This window comes from Anser cygnoides, chromosome 6 (assembly GCF_040182565.1).
Source record: "Anser cygnoides isolate HZ-2024a breed goose chromosome 6, Taihu_goose_T2T_genome, whole genome shotgun sequence".
Taxonomy (NCBI): domain Eukaryota; kingdom Metazoa; phylum Chordata; class Aves; order Anseriformes; family Anatidae; genus Anser; species Anser cygnoides.
Window position 1 is genome coordinate 9,944,280 of NC_089878.1, and position 15,339 is coordinate 9,959,618.

The 15,339-nt window shown below is 38.6% G+C and overlaps 1 protein-coding gene across 4 annotated transcripts in view; it reads left to right on the forward strand.

Annotated features, from left to right (window-relative positions):
* SPAG16 (sperm associated antigen 16) overlaps window positions 1–15,339 on the forward strand; it is a 398,441-nt gene that overhangs the window by 69,382 nt on the left and 313,720 nt on the right. For all 4 annotated transcript variants that reach the window (XM_048058307.2, XM_048058308.2, XM_048058305.2 and 1 more), the window contains exon 10: window positions 7,495–7,625. In XM_048058307.2, coding sequence (XP_047914264.2) covers window positions 7,495–7,625 — 131 coding nt within the window. The remainder of the gene's footprint in view (window positions 1–7,494; window positions 7,626–15,339) is intronic.

Below are 15,339 nucleotides of genomic sequence, written 5' to 3' on the forward strand. Positions count from 1 at the left end.
CTGGTTTCTGTAGGGCTTTCTAGACAAGTCAAATGAACCAGTACTGCATCCTTTATTACCTGGGGGTGCAGATGGGTTTGTGTTATTACCTTTGCCAAGGATCAACCATTTGTCTTCCCTGGGGCTACAAAACAATTGGGGTTAATGGTGTGTACTTCTTCCTGTTAGTGTTCTTGACAGCTATGGAAATGCTTGCATGTAAATGGGATAAGGGTGCTGGCTAACTTTCTGTTGGTGGCTAACAATCTGCTTCACCTGTAACTTAGATAACAAAGATAGTGTAGTATCTAAATGCCGGTCTGGGCAGGTACAGTGCACTATTTGCTTCCACTGATGGCAGGTACTGAGGATGTGTGGCTATGGTTCAGAGAGATGCTTTCTAGGACACCATTTTAAAAGTCCTGTTCCTTGCCTTTGATAATGAAGTAATAGGATTTCACAGGCAGGAAGTGCTTTACTTTCTCTTTTATACTGATGTAAGAGAAAAGCTTAATAGCTTTTCATGTTCGTCATAGCACCAGTGTCAAGTAACTTGCAGATACAAGAGTGAATAAAAACCTACTATATTGCTTTGGCTTCTTGGTGCTCAGTGCATGCATTCCTTGACTTCTGGCATGTACTTCACTTGTCGATGGCAGTGTCAGTCTTTGTAATCAACATGGAAATAAATACGTATCGCAAAGCCTTGTGAGGCAAGAGCTCAACTTGTGTAATGGATTCTCTGCTACCCTTAGATTTAGTGATTGAAAATAATAGAATAAGGATTAAATGATGACATTTCTGTCATTGCCAAAATTTGTTGAGAGAGGGGAGCTGTTTTTTGTTAGCATTAACAGTATCGTGTTTTTATTGTAGGAGCTTTTCAGGATAAAGATACCACATTTATTTCACAGTGATAAACATTTGTATCTGGGAAAAAAAATCCATATTGAATTCTGTAATTTGGTAGGTAGCGTGTTCATGTTCCTTTTGAGGAATTCGCAGCTTGTTGAGCTACCTCTGTACTGAGCTATGCCTGACATAAATTGAAGTTCCAATGAAGCTTGGATAAATCTATACAGTAATAATATATTTTGGAAATACTCTGAGAGAACACCTTAAGCTGCCATTGCTTCTGAACTCCTAGGTAGCTCTCTCATGTGGGAAATCACCTCACCAACAGACTTGGTTGTTTGAACTGCCTTCCACCTGGTGTGTTCTGGGGAGCCACTGAAATCGGCACTTCACTTGGCCATGACAGGTGATAATGCTCTTTGTGCTGTTCAGACCCAAAAGTATGAGGCACAGATATGAATTATCTCTACAACTGAAGCTAAGTCTCATGCTCTAGTAAAACAAAAGGATTATCACAGCCAAGGAGGTCAAAACTACAATTTCAGTAATTGACTTCATTGCATTGTTGATGAGGAAAGAGAGGATAAGTAATTTTTTATTCGTGTTTTGTAAACAATGATAGAAATTGTAATATTTCACATTATGCTCTTTTTTAAACTATATTTGTGAAATTTACAACAATATTTCCTGAAATAGGATGCATTTATTTTTTCGTACGGGAAAATGCAAGACTTTTAGTGACTTCTATTCAGAGTACCTTAGTTCAGGCTTTCCTAGAATCAATTCCCTCTGAAATGAATAGGTCTGATTACATTTAGTAATTGCTTTAGTTACTGAAAGTGAATGAGATGGTTTACAAAAAGCCTATTGATTCATATGCTTTTTAAAAGTCATAATTCTGGTTGTGCATACATGTAATTCTTGAAAGGTAAAAATTTGTGAAACAAGGACCACGTAAAGCTTCCAAAATTTAGTGGCACAAATTGAAATTATGCTGATTTTTAGTTAATCTCTTTGCTTCACTCTTTAGCCTGTGTAAGTACTTCAGTCTTTTTTTCGCCCTTTGCTTCACTCTTTAGCCTATAGTAAGTACTGCAGGCTTATTTTAATCACTCCCAGATTTTTAAAAAGTATGGAGTTTTCCTGGGACTGGCGTCAGATCTGCAGGAATATTATTCCTGAAATACATTGCTGGAATGACAATACAGGATTCCAGTAATATGGGAACTTCATGTATTTGTTTCCTAATTTTGAATGTTTCTATTTGTTTGTTTTTCCTTGCATAGCTTAATCTTTCTTGCCAAAATTGTTCCTACCCATGAGATACAAAGAAATTTTGGTTCTGTTATCTTTTGTATGTTTCACATAGAATTTTAAAAATTGAGGTATTAATTTGGGGTTGATTTCCCATAATGAATATTTGTATTGCTACTTTTAAAAACATTTACAATCCACTCTCACAAGAGGAACTTGAAGGTGGATACGTAAGTTATTTAGTCAAATGAAGAAATACAAGTAGTGTGTATTGAACTTTTTTTAAAAAAAATAGTGATTTTACTCTGTGTAAATCCACCTAAATCCCACTGATTTCCAAAGCATGTTTGCAAATTTTTTTTTGGTCCTCTTTGTTTCTTAGTATGCCTCTAAATACACACAAGTGGAAATGTAGAAAGCTATCGACAGCTAATCTATATCAAAATATATCCTCTTTAATATCTTTATCGATGATCTGGATGAGGGCGTCCAGTGCACCCTCAGTAAGTTTGCAGATGACACCAAGCTAAGTGCGTGTGTCGATCTGCTCGAGGGCAGGAAGGCTCTGCAGGAGGATCTGGATAGGCTGGAGCGATGGGCTGAGGTCAACTGTATGAAGTTCAACAAGGCCAAGTGCCGGGTCCTGCACCTGGGGCGCAACAACCCCAAGCAGAGCTACAGGCTGGGAGATGAGTGGCTGGAAAGCTGCCTGGCCGAGAGGGACCTGGGAGTATTGGTTGATAGTCGGCTGAATATGAGCCAGCAGTGTGCTCAGGTGGCCAAGAAGGCCAACAGCATCCTGGCCTGTATAAGAAGCAGTGTGGCCAGCAGGTGTAGGGAAGTGATTGTGCCCCTGTACTCGGCTCTGGTGAGGCCACACCTCGAGTACTGTGTTCAGTTTTGGGCCCCTCGCTACAGGAAGGACATGGACGTGCTCAAGCGAGTCCAGAGAAGGGTGACCAAGCTTGTGAGGGGTCTGGAGAACAAGTCTTAGGAGGAGCGGCTGAGGGAGCTGGGCTTGTTCAGCCTCGAGAAGAGGAGGCTCAGGGGCGACCTTATCGCTCTCTACAGTTACCTGAAAGGAGGCTGTAGAGAGGTGGGGGTTGGTCTGTTCTCCTATGTGCCTGGTGACAGGATGAGGGGGAATGGGCGGAAGTTGCGCCAGGGGAGTTTTAGGTTGGATGTTAGGAAGTACTTCTTTACCGAAAGGGTTATTAAGCATTGGAACGGGCTGCCCAGGGAGGTGGTGGAGTCACCATCCCTGGAGGTCTTTAAAAGACGTTTAGATGTAGAGCTTAGCGATATGGTTTAGTGGAGTACTTAGTGTTAGGTCGGAGGTTGGACTCGATGATCTTGAGGTCTCTTCCAACCTAGAAATCTGTGATACTGTGATACTGTGAAATACTGTGAAAAGGTTGGTTGAAGGCATAGGTGTTTAGTTAGCACTTCAGTACAAGACATAGGTGTCTTGTTAATACTGCACTTGACAAAAAAAAAAAAACAAACTAGGATTTTCACCACCAAAGGATGACTTTGATTACTGCTCTGCAGAATCTCCCCAGATTCTGTCATCTTCTCCAGCCAGAAGAAGGGCAAGACCAACGTCCTGAGTTAGTCGTCATTCTCAGTCCATGCTGTTCCACGGAAATGGAGCCCATTGTTTCATCATTATTCATCATTATGGCTTCTTGAAGCTAAAGTTTTGCCTATCTATACAAGCTTAGAAAATAATTGCATAGGGGACACCAGAGAAGTTTTTCTGCACACAAAACTAAATGCGTAGTTTCTTAACTTTGAAGGGGAAACAAACGTAGTTTAGATGGAACAAAACTTACATATCTATGACCAAGTATGTGAGGTATTAAACATGTAAAGCTTTGTCACATCCAGTCTTACTTTCTTGTAAACAAGTAAAAACAAACAGCATCAAAACCCACTAGATATTGGACTGGGTTTATTAGGCTACATATGTGATAGAAGCCACACTGCACAGTATATTTCAGGTGTTATTTGTCATAGATGCACTTGTACTGATCATTAAGTCAGTAGCTAAAATTAATAGTAATTCTGCTAATCATTTGAAGAGTTTGATTCGGGTTAATAGCATCCTTACAGATGTGGTGTAGAAAGCTTCTGAAGTGGGAGACAAAATGATATTCTCTTCATAGTCTGTAATTTTGAAATTTGCTGTACATTTATTCCTTCAAATTAACAGAACTGCTGCCATCAAGTTAAGTGCAAACAAAAAAAAAATATTAGTGGATATCCCTGCTGTGTGTGCACATACTTGGATTAAAATACATAGATTTTATTCTGTTCTTAATCTTAGTGGTTATGGGCGTTTTAAATAATATGGTAATTTCATTCTTTCTTTTAAAGTTCCTCGCAGCAGGATGTCCTGAAAATGTTGTAAGCGTGAAAGATCGTCTTAGTCTTTAGAAAACTTTACAGTCTTTGTAAGTGGTTTTGTAATGACTAGCATAGCCCTTAAAATATGTTGTGTATGGTTATCCTCCTTATGGTCTTTAATGACAATCTATTTTTAATAAAGCTGTTTAGCTTGGTTAATTAGAGTTGGTAATAAATCTAGTCTGACTAATCTTAAAAAAAAATACATTAGATCACGCAGATTGAAAGTGAGCTTGCAAGAAATATATGCATTTTGTTGTTTTATCACCTTTATAGTTGTAAGAAGAAAGTATTTTGGAGAATACGTAAGATCTGTCTCACAGCCCATTCTGGAGTAACAGATTTTTCTCTTGGCGTGGAGAACTCATTCAAGTTATTTTAAAGCACACGTTTACCCATTAATAACAACCTGATGCTCAATTTAGATCTCATGTGCCCATAATGATAAATAAATAAATAGAGTTCTGTTCTGTACCAAAAAGATTGTCAAGATTTTACATCAGGTGTTTTCAGCAGGGTTGATCTTATGGTGAACTCTAAATACTGCTGTATGCAGTTTACCTGCCTGAAGCCCTGAACAGACAGTTATTTCAAGCTGATTGTAAATGACAAGTGCAGTTGATGTCCAAACAGCCATCTGAAGTCTGTCTTTGACTTGAATGTCAGTACGAAGATCCATTCTCAATGATTTAGGGCCAGTTTCTTTCTGGGGCCTACGCTGGATAACGTCCTCATTCCCTGTTTGGGCAAGCTGATATGTTTCTTTCCTTCTATTCAGAACCCTCCTCATGCTGCGATCCCTTCTGCCGCTGATCTGGCAGAGCCTGCTCCGACTCCAGGAAATCTGTATTCTTCTTGGGGAAGAGCCTGACAACTTCAGTCTGCTCACGTTTGACTTGAGGGCTGTTTGAGGTTTGTTGTGGAAACCTCAGCCCCCATCTCTGATGGCATGTGTACAGAGTATCAAGTCTGCAGTGAGGTTCTTGGTTCACAGCCAGACTGTCTTCACTGTGTCCCAGGGACCAGATGTTTTGCTCCAACGCCGGTGCGCTCCAGCAGAAGTTCTGTGGGTCTTATGCTTTAAACTGCTGGAGCTGAAGGAAACCGGTAGTTTAGTATTCTTGTTTCTGTTCAGTATATATTTGAAGGATTTGGGCCGTTTTTAGGAATCTAGTCCTACAGTCCAGCATCTTAAGCATGTTACCCATGAATCTTTGCTGAGCCATCCATTTCAATTAACACCTGGTTTTGCCTTCTGTTATCTGTTGATGAGGATGTTTTTCATGATGATCGTCACTTTTACTAAATGAATAGTCTGAATGCCATGCTCGAAAGATATCTTATTACACATAGAGGGAGTTATCTTCAGGGTTCAGTCCAAATTTGTCTTATGTCTAATTAGTTTTATCTGAATTAAAAAAAAAAAAAAAAAAAGCTTTCTCATTTGTTCTTGAAGCTACAGATTTCCAGGACAGGTGCCTCCTTGCCCATGCTGAATGGTAGGTCTGTCTTTGTCCTTTCACAAGACAAGAGCCTTGAAGAACAGACTGCTTTGGGTCTGTAGCTGAATCTTATAGAGGGGTAGATTTAATGCAGATGCTGTCTCACTGCATTGCTGCTCTGGAGAGGCAGCTAAAACTCTGCAAACCTGGAACTACCTGATGTAGTGTGTGCTGCTGAACAGCATCAGCTGCTGCTGTCTCCTCTGAACGCCTGAAGTTGCAGTGCTCTGTTCAACAAGTGTTCCTGTGCTGGTGAATTCTTCAGGAATGATGCCACATGTGAAACTGGTCATTTATTCCAGTAGAGAAAAGGATCATCTTGTCCACATAGCAGTGGTCTGTGGGAAATAGTGCCTGGAGTTACTCTCAGTACAGGTCTGCATATATGCATGAAGGAAAAAAAAAAGGTTATTTACCTGTATCTGCTCTCCTTTGCATTTTATTATTTCCGTGAACATATATGGCACACTTCTCTCTTTGTTTCCATCATTTTTCCTTTTAGAAATATAATGGAAACTATTTAGCTGATAATTCAGTGATTGCACCATGAATCCTGCTGCACTGAGCATGACCATGGGACTTTATGCTTTTCATCTCTGGTGTAGGAGATGTATGTACGATAAAGAGAGGGAAATCAAATACAAATTGAGTGACTAGGACAAGGGCAATGTAAGTTCTTCCCTTCGAATTTAGTTGGAGGAGCTTTGGGGCTGCCAGTTGATGAAACGGAAAGGTTTCTAAAAGTTTTTTTTTTTGATCTTGAGATGGTACAGTACAGAGTAGATCACTGGATATTAATTGGTAATTTTATACTTCTCGTTTAACATTTTTTTGTTTAAGGAAAATTATTTGGTTTACCTGAAATTTTTTTGGCATTAACTTTTGACTGTCTACCACCAGATACTTATTGGAAGCAGAGATTGTCCTGAATTGCGCAGAGAGGATTTTCTTATAGGGGATTGGTATATTCTTCCAGTATGGGGTACATAAATGATACTTATAATTAAAACATCAGGCCAAATTTGTTACTTACACCTGTATCATTACACAAACTCTGTTCTGTGTATAAATGACAGCAGAATTTTATTTGCCATTTTAACTCTATCTCACAGCATCCACAGTGCAGAGTTGCTTCTTTCCTGCTGCAGTTATGCTGAACTACGTAGGTGTTTTTTTCTGTTTTGGGGAAGAAGGTGTTTTGCTGGTATAAACAGTGAGCTTACAGGAATATAATTATAGCGGAACAAATTAATAAATCTGACAATACTCAATTGTTCACTACAGGCACCGGTCTTCGAGATACGCCTGCATTCAGCTTTAACAATATATATCAAAATTGATAAAATCAGAACAATAGAGAATTAAAAACTGATGAAAATGAAGCAGGGTGAAAAAATAAGATAAAATCGTGCTTTTAAATAGTAACATAATAAGTAGTGCATTGCTTGAACTTATGTAACTTTTCTGATAATTAATAATTTTATTTTTTCTCCAGGATTCAGAGTTTCCTGTAGATACTCACGCGAACTCATTCCTTGCTCATGCTAAAGAATGTACTCAACCCCTGAAGTCTGGAGAGTATAAACTGGGCAACACTCTAAAAGTGCACGACTTAGCAGTGAGCTGGTAGGAGTTATTAACAGTACATTAATTTTGTTGTTATATGCGTGTTGACTCTTATTTTTGAGCAGGCCATTCATAAGCTTTTGCTTTAAGTAGATTTTCCAAAAAACTACTGGCCCCAGTCAGGGGATGTTTTCTGAGGAATATGAAAGTAGAAGAAATGATCGTGATATTTAGTGGGAGCACAAATGCAGTAAAACACGTGGGCAGAACTGTTTACAGATTGAGATTCATCTTGTATGTAAGAAGGGTGGGATTTGGCTAGCAAATATAAAAATGGGAACCAGGGATGTCTATAAACTCTGGTTCCAGAATGCTGAATTATAATGCTGAATATTTTTGCAATTTGTATTTGATTGCAGTTTATTCCCTTGGGTCAAAAATCAGAAGAGTTTAAATTTAGATTAGCTTGAGTGTGCAATAGCCTGTAAGCAATGACATTTCAGGGCTTGCTAGCTGCAGGCTGAGGAAGAATAAACATAAAAATCTTTGGGGAAAAAATGTACTAGTATGGAAGATGAGATATTTCTTACTAATTGTCTAGGTATTAATAGATTTTAAAATTTATTAAAAAAAAAATAATTCATTACTTTTGCCATTCAGATAAGTTTCATGTAGCACGATACTGTTCTTATTGCACACTGACTGCAAGTAGATTACTTCCGAAGGTATCTCCCTGAAGAAAAACTGTATTCCTACATTTACCTTCAGTAGCTTAGTATCTTTTTGCATCTAAGAACCATACTTCAACATAGCTATGTTTTAAAAGTCTAAAAGCTTGGGCAATTCATTTCTCATGCAGGGTAAAAGTTTGACGATTGACTGACTTGTCAAAAAATTAGCGTTGTCAAGAAATAGAGTATTGCGTCATTTAAACAGCACTGAAAATCAGGGCCAAGTAAAGCAGTGACACAAAATAGAAAATGTTTTTTGGGTTGGTGGATGTAAGGTAAATCTTGTCTGTGAAAATGGAAACCATCTTTACACATTTAATAAATATAATCCAAAGTTCACAGATTTTTATTTTTTTTTAGTTGACATGCCATATTTTGTGTTCACTGTACTGTTTTCAGTTTTGCTGGTAGGCTTCTCCTTAGTCTCTCAGATACTTGGTTCTGGTTTCCCATCTGGTTAGTTCCTAACCTATACTCTTAAAGTAATATTTTGAATAATTTTCTCTTGCATGGTTACATTGGGCCAATCAGGAAAGAAATGCATTGTCACTGTGAGGAGGCTGTAGCAATTTCACCCCAAATGTAGGTGGGTTATTGAGCTTATCAGAAGAACAGTAGGCGTAAGAAGGGTGTAGGGGATAGTAAGGGGGAAGATTCAGTTGGGAGAAGGAAAACACTTCCACACTTAATAAGATTTTCAGTGAATCAGGTAGAATAATGATCAAAATAAAATCTTTACAGGTTATTTCATTAGACGACTTACGCATGTGATGGGCAAGTATAATGTAATTTTCATGCTATGTCTGTTAAAAGTTTTTTACCTGCAGTAGAAAGACAGGTTTGTGCTGCAAACTTTTAAATGTTGTTGCAAATTATTTGTGAGTATTAAAATAGATAATATGTAATTGCGTAAAGTGATAACTTGTATGCTAGTCAAGAAAGGACACCTCTAGCTACATTCTGCGGTTACCGTGTACTTGAACAAGAACAGGTAAGCATAATACGTGTTCATGTAAGAATATTCTTTGTGTTCCCTATCTTTCCTGAAATATATTCTTCTAATTTACTGAAAGCATCTACATCCAGTGCTTCTTGTAATTGCTAGAAGAGATGATCATATGTAGAGGGAATTCTGACTGCTTTCTACAGTTAATAAACGTGGGTATCACACCTTAAGGATACAATACCACTTGTGAAAGTAATTTACTGGTTACAAATAAATTGGATGTCTTTAAACTTATTTGGAAACTCTTTCAAAACTTGCTTCAAGAAACAGCAACTAAATGGGAGAGAAAAAAAAACACAAAAAAAACACTACAGTGGGTACGTGTATTTAATTTCATAAACTAACAAAATGATGTTGACTTTCGTGGAAAGATAATGCCTTAAAGAAAGTGAGAGCCTGGGATAGAGCTCTAAAATTGAAATGCTGATTTAAAAAATGTAAAAATATAAATGTATGCAAAGAAAAAAGCAATATTAAAGTGGTCTTGCGCGAATGTAAACACTACAAAACAGGGACTATAATTGAACATTTCATTTGCTTAAAAATCTCTTTATGAGCGTGTTGGATCACAGTGTCTATATGTTTAACTCTGAAAAAGAACATTTGCAATTTCTAGACATTTTAATTAAAAAGCTTTCCCTATCTGTATACCACTGCTTAAAGTCTATCTTCTAGAGTGACTGGAAAGCAAGATATTTTTTTTCTTCTCTTGCTAATGCTAAAGGCTATATCGTAGCCTGGTTTGTTCAAGGTAGGTCATTTTTGACAGTCTCCCCTCTGGAGTATTTTTTAACACCTTCCCCAATTTCAAACAATTTGACCGAGAAATAAAAGACTCAGAGTACTAGATCCCTGTGTGCTTCAAGAAAACAAATCTCTCTGTTGACGAAAAGGATGCTTTTAGTACACCACTGGCCACAGATAGCTAAGAATTCAAAGAGGGGAGAGAAGATGTGAATGCTGTGTTTTTGGGAACAGCTTCAAATGGAGCTCATACCTTATTAGATGCTATAGAATCCAATCTCAAGGCATACAGCTAATGCACATGGCTTGGGTTATCATTTTTGGTTTGACAGAGCAGCTGTTCAGTCCTGAAGCTGACTTTCCTCAGAAGTCCAAGAGGTTATTAAATGCATAAATCGAGATTTTTCAGAGAAAAATAACTTAGATTAAATTCTCTGTGTAGGGAATTAAGTGAAAATGGTCCATTTAAAGAAATGCTGAACTTCCACTAAATGCATTTAAAGTAATTATGACTGTCTATTTGATTTTAAAGACAGAAGGTAGAAAGTAGTAGCCACTAGATGAGTATTGCTTTTGTAGTTTATAGGATAGACAGAAAATATCTTGTCAACTTAGGAGGAGACCAGATTTATTTTTTTGATTTTTTTCACCAAAGCTAATAAAGACAGAACAGAATCTGTTTTGTGTGTGTATTACTAGGATCCTTTACATTTCTGTAGCACCAGCAAATAGAAATGCAGACTTCTTGCATGCCTTCCAGCTGATGTAGATTAGTTCTGCAGACCTTCATCAGTATTCAGTGAAACTTGTATTTGTGTAGGAAAAAGAAATCCCTTGGGAAACCGTGTTTGCTTTCTGCCAAACTGAATGTGTTTCCCACTTCTCAAATCTTCACATAGGTACTCTTCTCCTGCATTAAGCTCACATTTCTCCAGTGTCCTTGTAAATATCCTCGTAAATCTTACTCTGCCTACAAGGAGCACTGTAAGATCTATAATGCATAAATGATCTTCTCAATCTTACTCGCTTACTGTCCATTTTCTCCTTACCTGCTGTCTGCATCTTTCATGTAACCGCAAGGGGTTGGTATGGCTTTCCAAGGAAGGTACTTCTGCCTCACTATATGCAGTACTACATCTGTCATAATTAATACTGTATCCACTCGGGAAAAGAAAGATGCCAGTGCAATCTTTATTCAGGGCATTTTTAGGGATAGGACAGTGTTGGAAAATAGGAAAATGTCATATATTATTTTGGAGAGATACTCATCTAAAGTTCAACTGAAAAAACTTGTAGTAATGGCCTGAGAGTTTAGCGCGATACTATTTTTAGCATATAATTCATTTATTTTTTATAGTTAGAAAATAACCTTTTTCCCTTGTTGTTCTCTTGCTTAAATCTTAGATCAGGAAATTAGTGTTGTGAAAATACTGGCTTTTGTAAGTTTACTTGTGACCTTTTTTAATGCCTCTTAATTCCAGCAGAATGCAAGCGAGGGCTCCGTCATCTTTTTCCTTTTTTGTTATATTTTTAAGATGTCTCCTCCTCTTCATTCCCTCCCACACATGGCACACAGAGGTTACAATTCTCCATTCAAAGCTTATTTGAGGTTTATCAGGTATAGCAATTGTCTCAAAAATGACTCTTTTGGTTGTGGTTAGAAGTATATGGCCTATTTAAAATGTATGCTTTGCTTAGTAAGTATATTTGCACAAACAGAAAATGTATTTATATTATTCTTGTTTACGTCTAACTTTATGTTCCCAAATCCTTTATCCTTGTTTGATATTTTGTAAAAGAAAAAGATAGAAAATCGAAAACGTTCTGCCTAGTCACGGTAAAAATATGAAGCTGGAGATAAGAATAAAGAAAAGCAATACAAAATGTTTAGTGATTATCTAGGCTTTCCTGATGGGCTCAGTAAAAGATAAGTTTTCTGTGTAGACTAATTCATCATTATATCTTATTATTACTAGTTTTCCTCATTTTTTTTATCAGTGGATTCCAGAGAAGATTTTTAAAACTTATCTCCTTGGGAACCATGCAAATTGCCTTGCAGTATAAAATATGTAGGTGATTCAATTTGTGAATAAGTCTCATATAAAGTAAACTTAGCCTTGTGGTGCTGTGTGCAAAGTTACGGAGGTAGGACAACAAAAATTGTGAAACTCTGCACCCTTTCCCTTTTAGCTCCTATTACTTTTTCTCCTTGTTTACGTACAACTGCATGTGTACTGATACACACAGATGTGCATACACATGCATACGGAGGAATTGTCTTTGCAGAAAGAATACTTGGTGAGTGTTAACAGGAGGAACTTCCTTTTGAAATAGCTTATAGTCTTACGTTTCCTGTAAAATGTGATGGTGCTGGTCTGCATCATTTCTTTAGTTTCAAACTGTGGCGGAGGTAATTTTGCAGTAGTATACAGAACCATGCATTTTGTTGTTTCAGTGAAACTTTGTCTGTGTTCTGCATTAAGTTTCTTTCAGGCATACCTCCTGGTTCTGTTCATTTGTTGGGATACCTCCCAATTTTCCATTTCATTCCCAAACTTCTTTCTTCATAAAGCTGTATGTGGGAGAAGCAGGCCATTAAGGTTTGTCGTGCATAAACACAGTAACAGAAGTAGTACAGATCAGTTCATTAGCAAACATCTTGATAGTTTTATTTCTGATGCCCCTCCCATTTGGAGGGAGCTCAATCTTAACATTTCAGGATGACTTCCCCGTTGCTCCTTTATACTCTTCTTTATTGTTATGCCTATACGCTTCTGACAGTGGTTAGCTTGACAGTTTGCTGAGACTGCTGCATGTCATACTGACAAATGTCTCCCTTTTTTCCTGTGTTCCGCCCATTTGTTTCCATCTCTGTTGTCTTACAGAGGGTGAAGTAATGTCATTTTGTTCCATGTCTGCATGATGCCAAGCAAAATAGGGCCCATCTACCAAGAGGTGATCAGTCATACAAATCATATCGTGTCTTCATATAACGCAAGCTAGAAAAAAAAGGATTAGAAATTCAAATTTCATGGGGTGGAGTTTCCTGTCAAAGAGGAGAAATTTAGGTAGTTAGAAGACTTCTTATTTATTTATTATTTAAATCCTCTACTTGTTTCCCTAAAGCATGAGAAAAGAATTTTATTAAATTTCATTTTTCCATTAACAGTGAAACTGTTTTTATTAATTATGCCATCATGTGCTGATTTCCTGCATGAGTAGACACTGTGAATTAGAGATTTGCATTAGCAATATTAGCTGCTGCTTGATTTTCCTATGGAAATGATTCCTGATTTTAAAGGAATATGACATATGATGTAGCTATTGCAGATGTTTAGCTCCAGCACAGCAGGCTTTGAAGCTTTGCTCCATGATGACCATGGGGCATTTCTTCCACTCCCTGCATTCCCACTTCAGTGATTCAGAAGCTACCCTTTTTTCTCCTGTTTGGTTTGTTTCGTATCTTACTCATTCTTAGTTCCAACACATGCTTCATACTCAAGTCCCATGAATTTTAAAAGTGAGTATGTCTTTTTTTTTAAAGTATGGATTTCACAGCATCGTCTGAGTTTAGCTCCAGAATGGATTTTTTTTTTTTTCTTTTTACCAAACCACTCTGGAATCCTGAGGTATGTACGTTTTTCTGGGACTAACCATCCCAGCATGTGATCTTTCATGTTAGCGTGTTCAAAATATTTTCATAATTTGGCTGAGACAAATGAGCACTTGTCTAAAAATCTCTTAAGGAGAGAAGGCCCTTCCTTTCAAGGCCTTAGACATACCACTAAAACCAATGTATGCCCATGTAATTTTGTACGTATATAATTTATAATGTTGAACCTTTCAAAGACTTAGGCAAGGAATTGCTTTTGTATTAGAACCACAGGTATCCCTTTTCTGTTATTGTTCTCCAAAAGCCAAGGCCTTAATTATTTCTTCAGTTTATATATAAAACAGATTTTTTTTTCAAACATGAACAACGTGAGTCTCACCTGCATGCAGAATTACTCAGTCCCCTGCTACCTAGGTATGACTTGCATTTATAGAACATGATATGGGTTGCAAATTGCTTGAACAGTTGCATGCAGAGGTTGGTGATGAGCAGTGCGAAGTCAAGGTGGAGGCCAGTAACTCGTAGTGTGCCCCAAGGGGCAGTACTGGCTCTGATCCGGCTCAAATCCTCATTAATGGTCTGGATGGTGGGCAGAGGGCACCCTCAGCAAGTTCCAGATGGCATGAAACCGGGCAGGGTGGCTGGCACCAGAGGGCTGTGCTGCTGTCCACAGGGACCTGAACAGGCTGGAGAAGAAGGCTGGCAGGAACCTTCTTCACTTCAACAAGGGGAAGTGTCTGTGAAGTTGACGAGGGAATATAAAGGTGTGTTTCCATTGCAAATAAATGGAGGTTTTGTCCTCCTGCCAAAGAACAAGTGACAAAACACCCCGAAGCCACCAAGTGTCATGGGTACAGCTAGCAGCACTCCTGCCTGCTGTGGGTTGGGAAGGATAGGCTCTGTCCTCACGGAAGCAAGTGGGACTGGTGCCAGGCACACAGGCTGGCCGTGGGGCCCTTCCCCAGAAGCCTGGGTGCCCCCTGATCCATGATTAGGTGGATCAGCCTGAGTGTCAGGGCTCTCAGCAGCCTGGGTGCCCGCAGTCTCAGCAGCCAGCACCCGTACAGGGAGCCTGAAGCTGAGTCAGGGAGTGCCGATTGCCAGGCTGCGGCGGGCAGTGCAGATTTAATTTAGATCTAACACGCAGTAAAGACAGAGCAGGCATATCTGTGCCTGTGCTCGTGTGGCTCTGACCATCCTGCTCGCTGGGACCTCACGTGCACGCTTATCTCCCCGGCCTTCCTGCAAGGTGCTATTATCCTCCTGTGCAATAATTCCTGCAAGATTACATAAGTGGAAGGGCCCGAAATTAAATTCATGTCTTCTGAGTCACAGTTCAGTGCTCTAAATTTCTATTGCAGGGTATCAGTGGTTTTTATAGAAATTAAGTTCTTAACTTTTTTTCCGCGTTTAGGCCCCCACCACAACGGAGAGATTATTTCCTGGACTTCAGTCTGTTCATTATCATACAATGTCTCTGTAACAGCTTTAGTGCAGCTTATGTGGAAGAAGTACTCATAGGAAAATGTCAAATGTAGTTTAGCTCCCTGTAATGCGGTTTAATAAGGAGAACAAGTGAGCTCTCTGTGAATAATCAGTGAGCACAGCGCGGATCACACTTGGATAAACTCGGGAAGGGCTTGGCGCGGCGCTGGTGTGGATGCCCGGCTCCTGGCTATG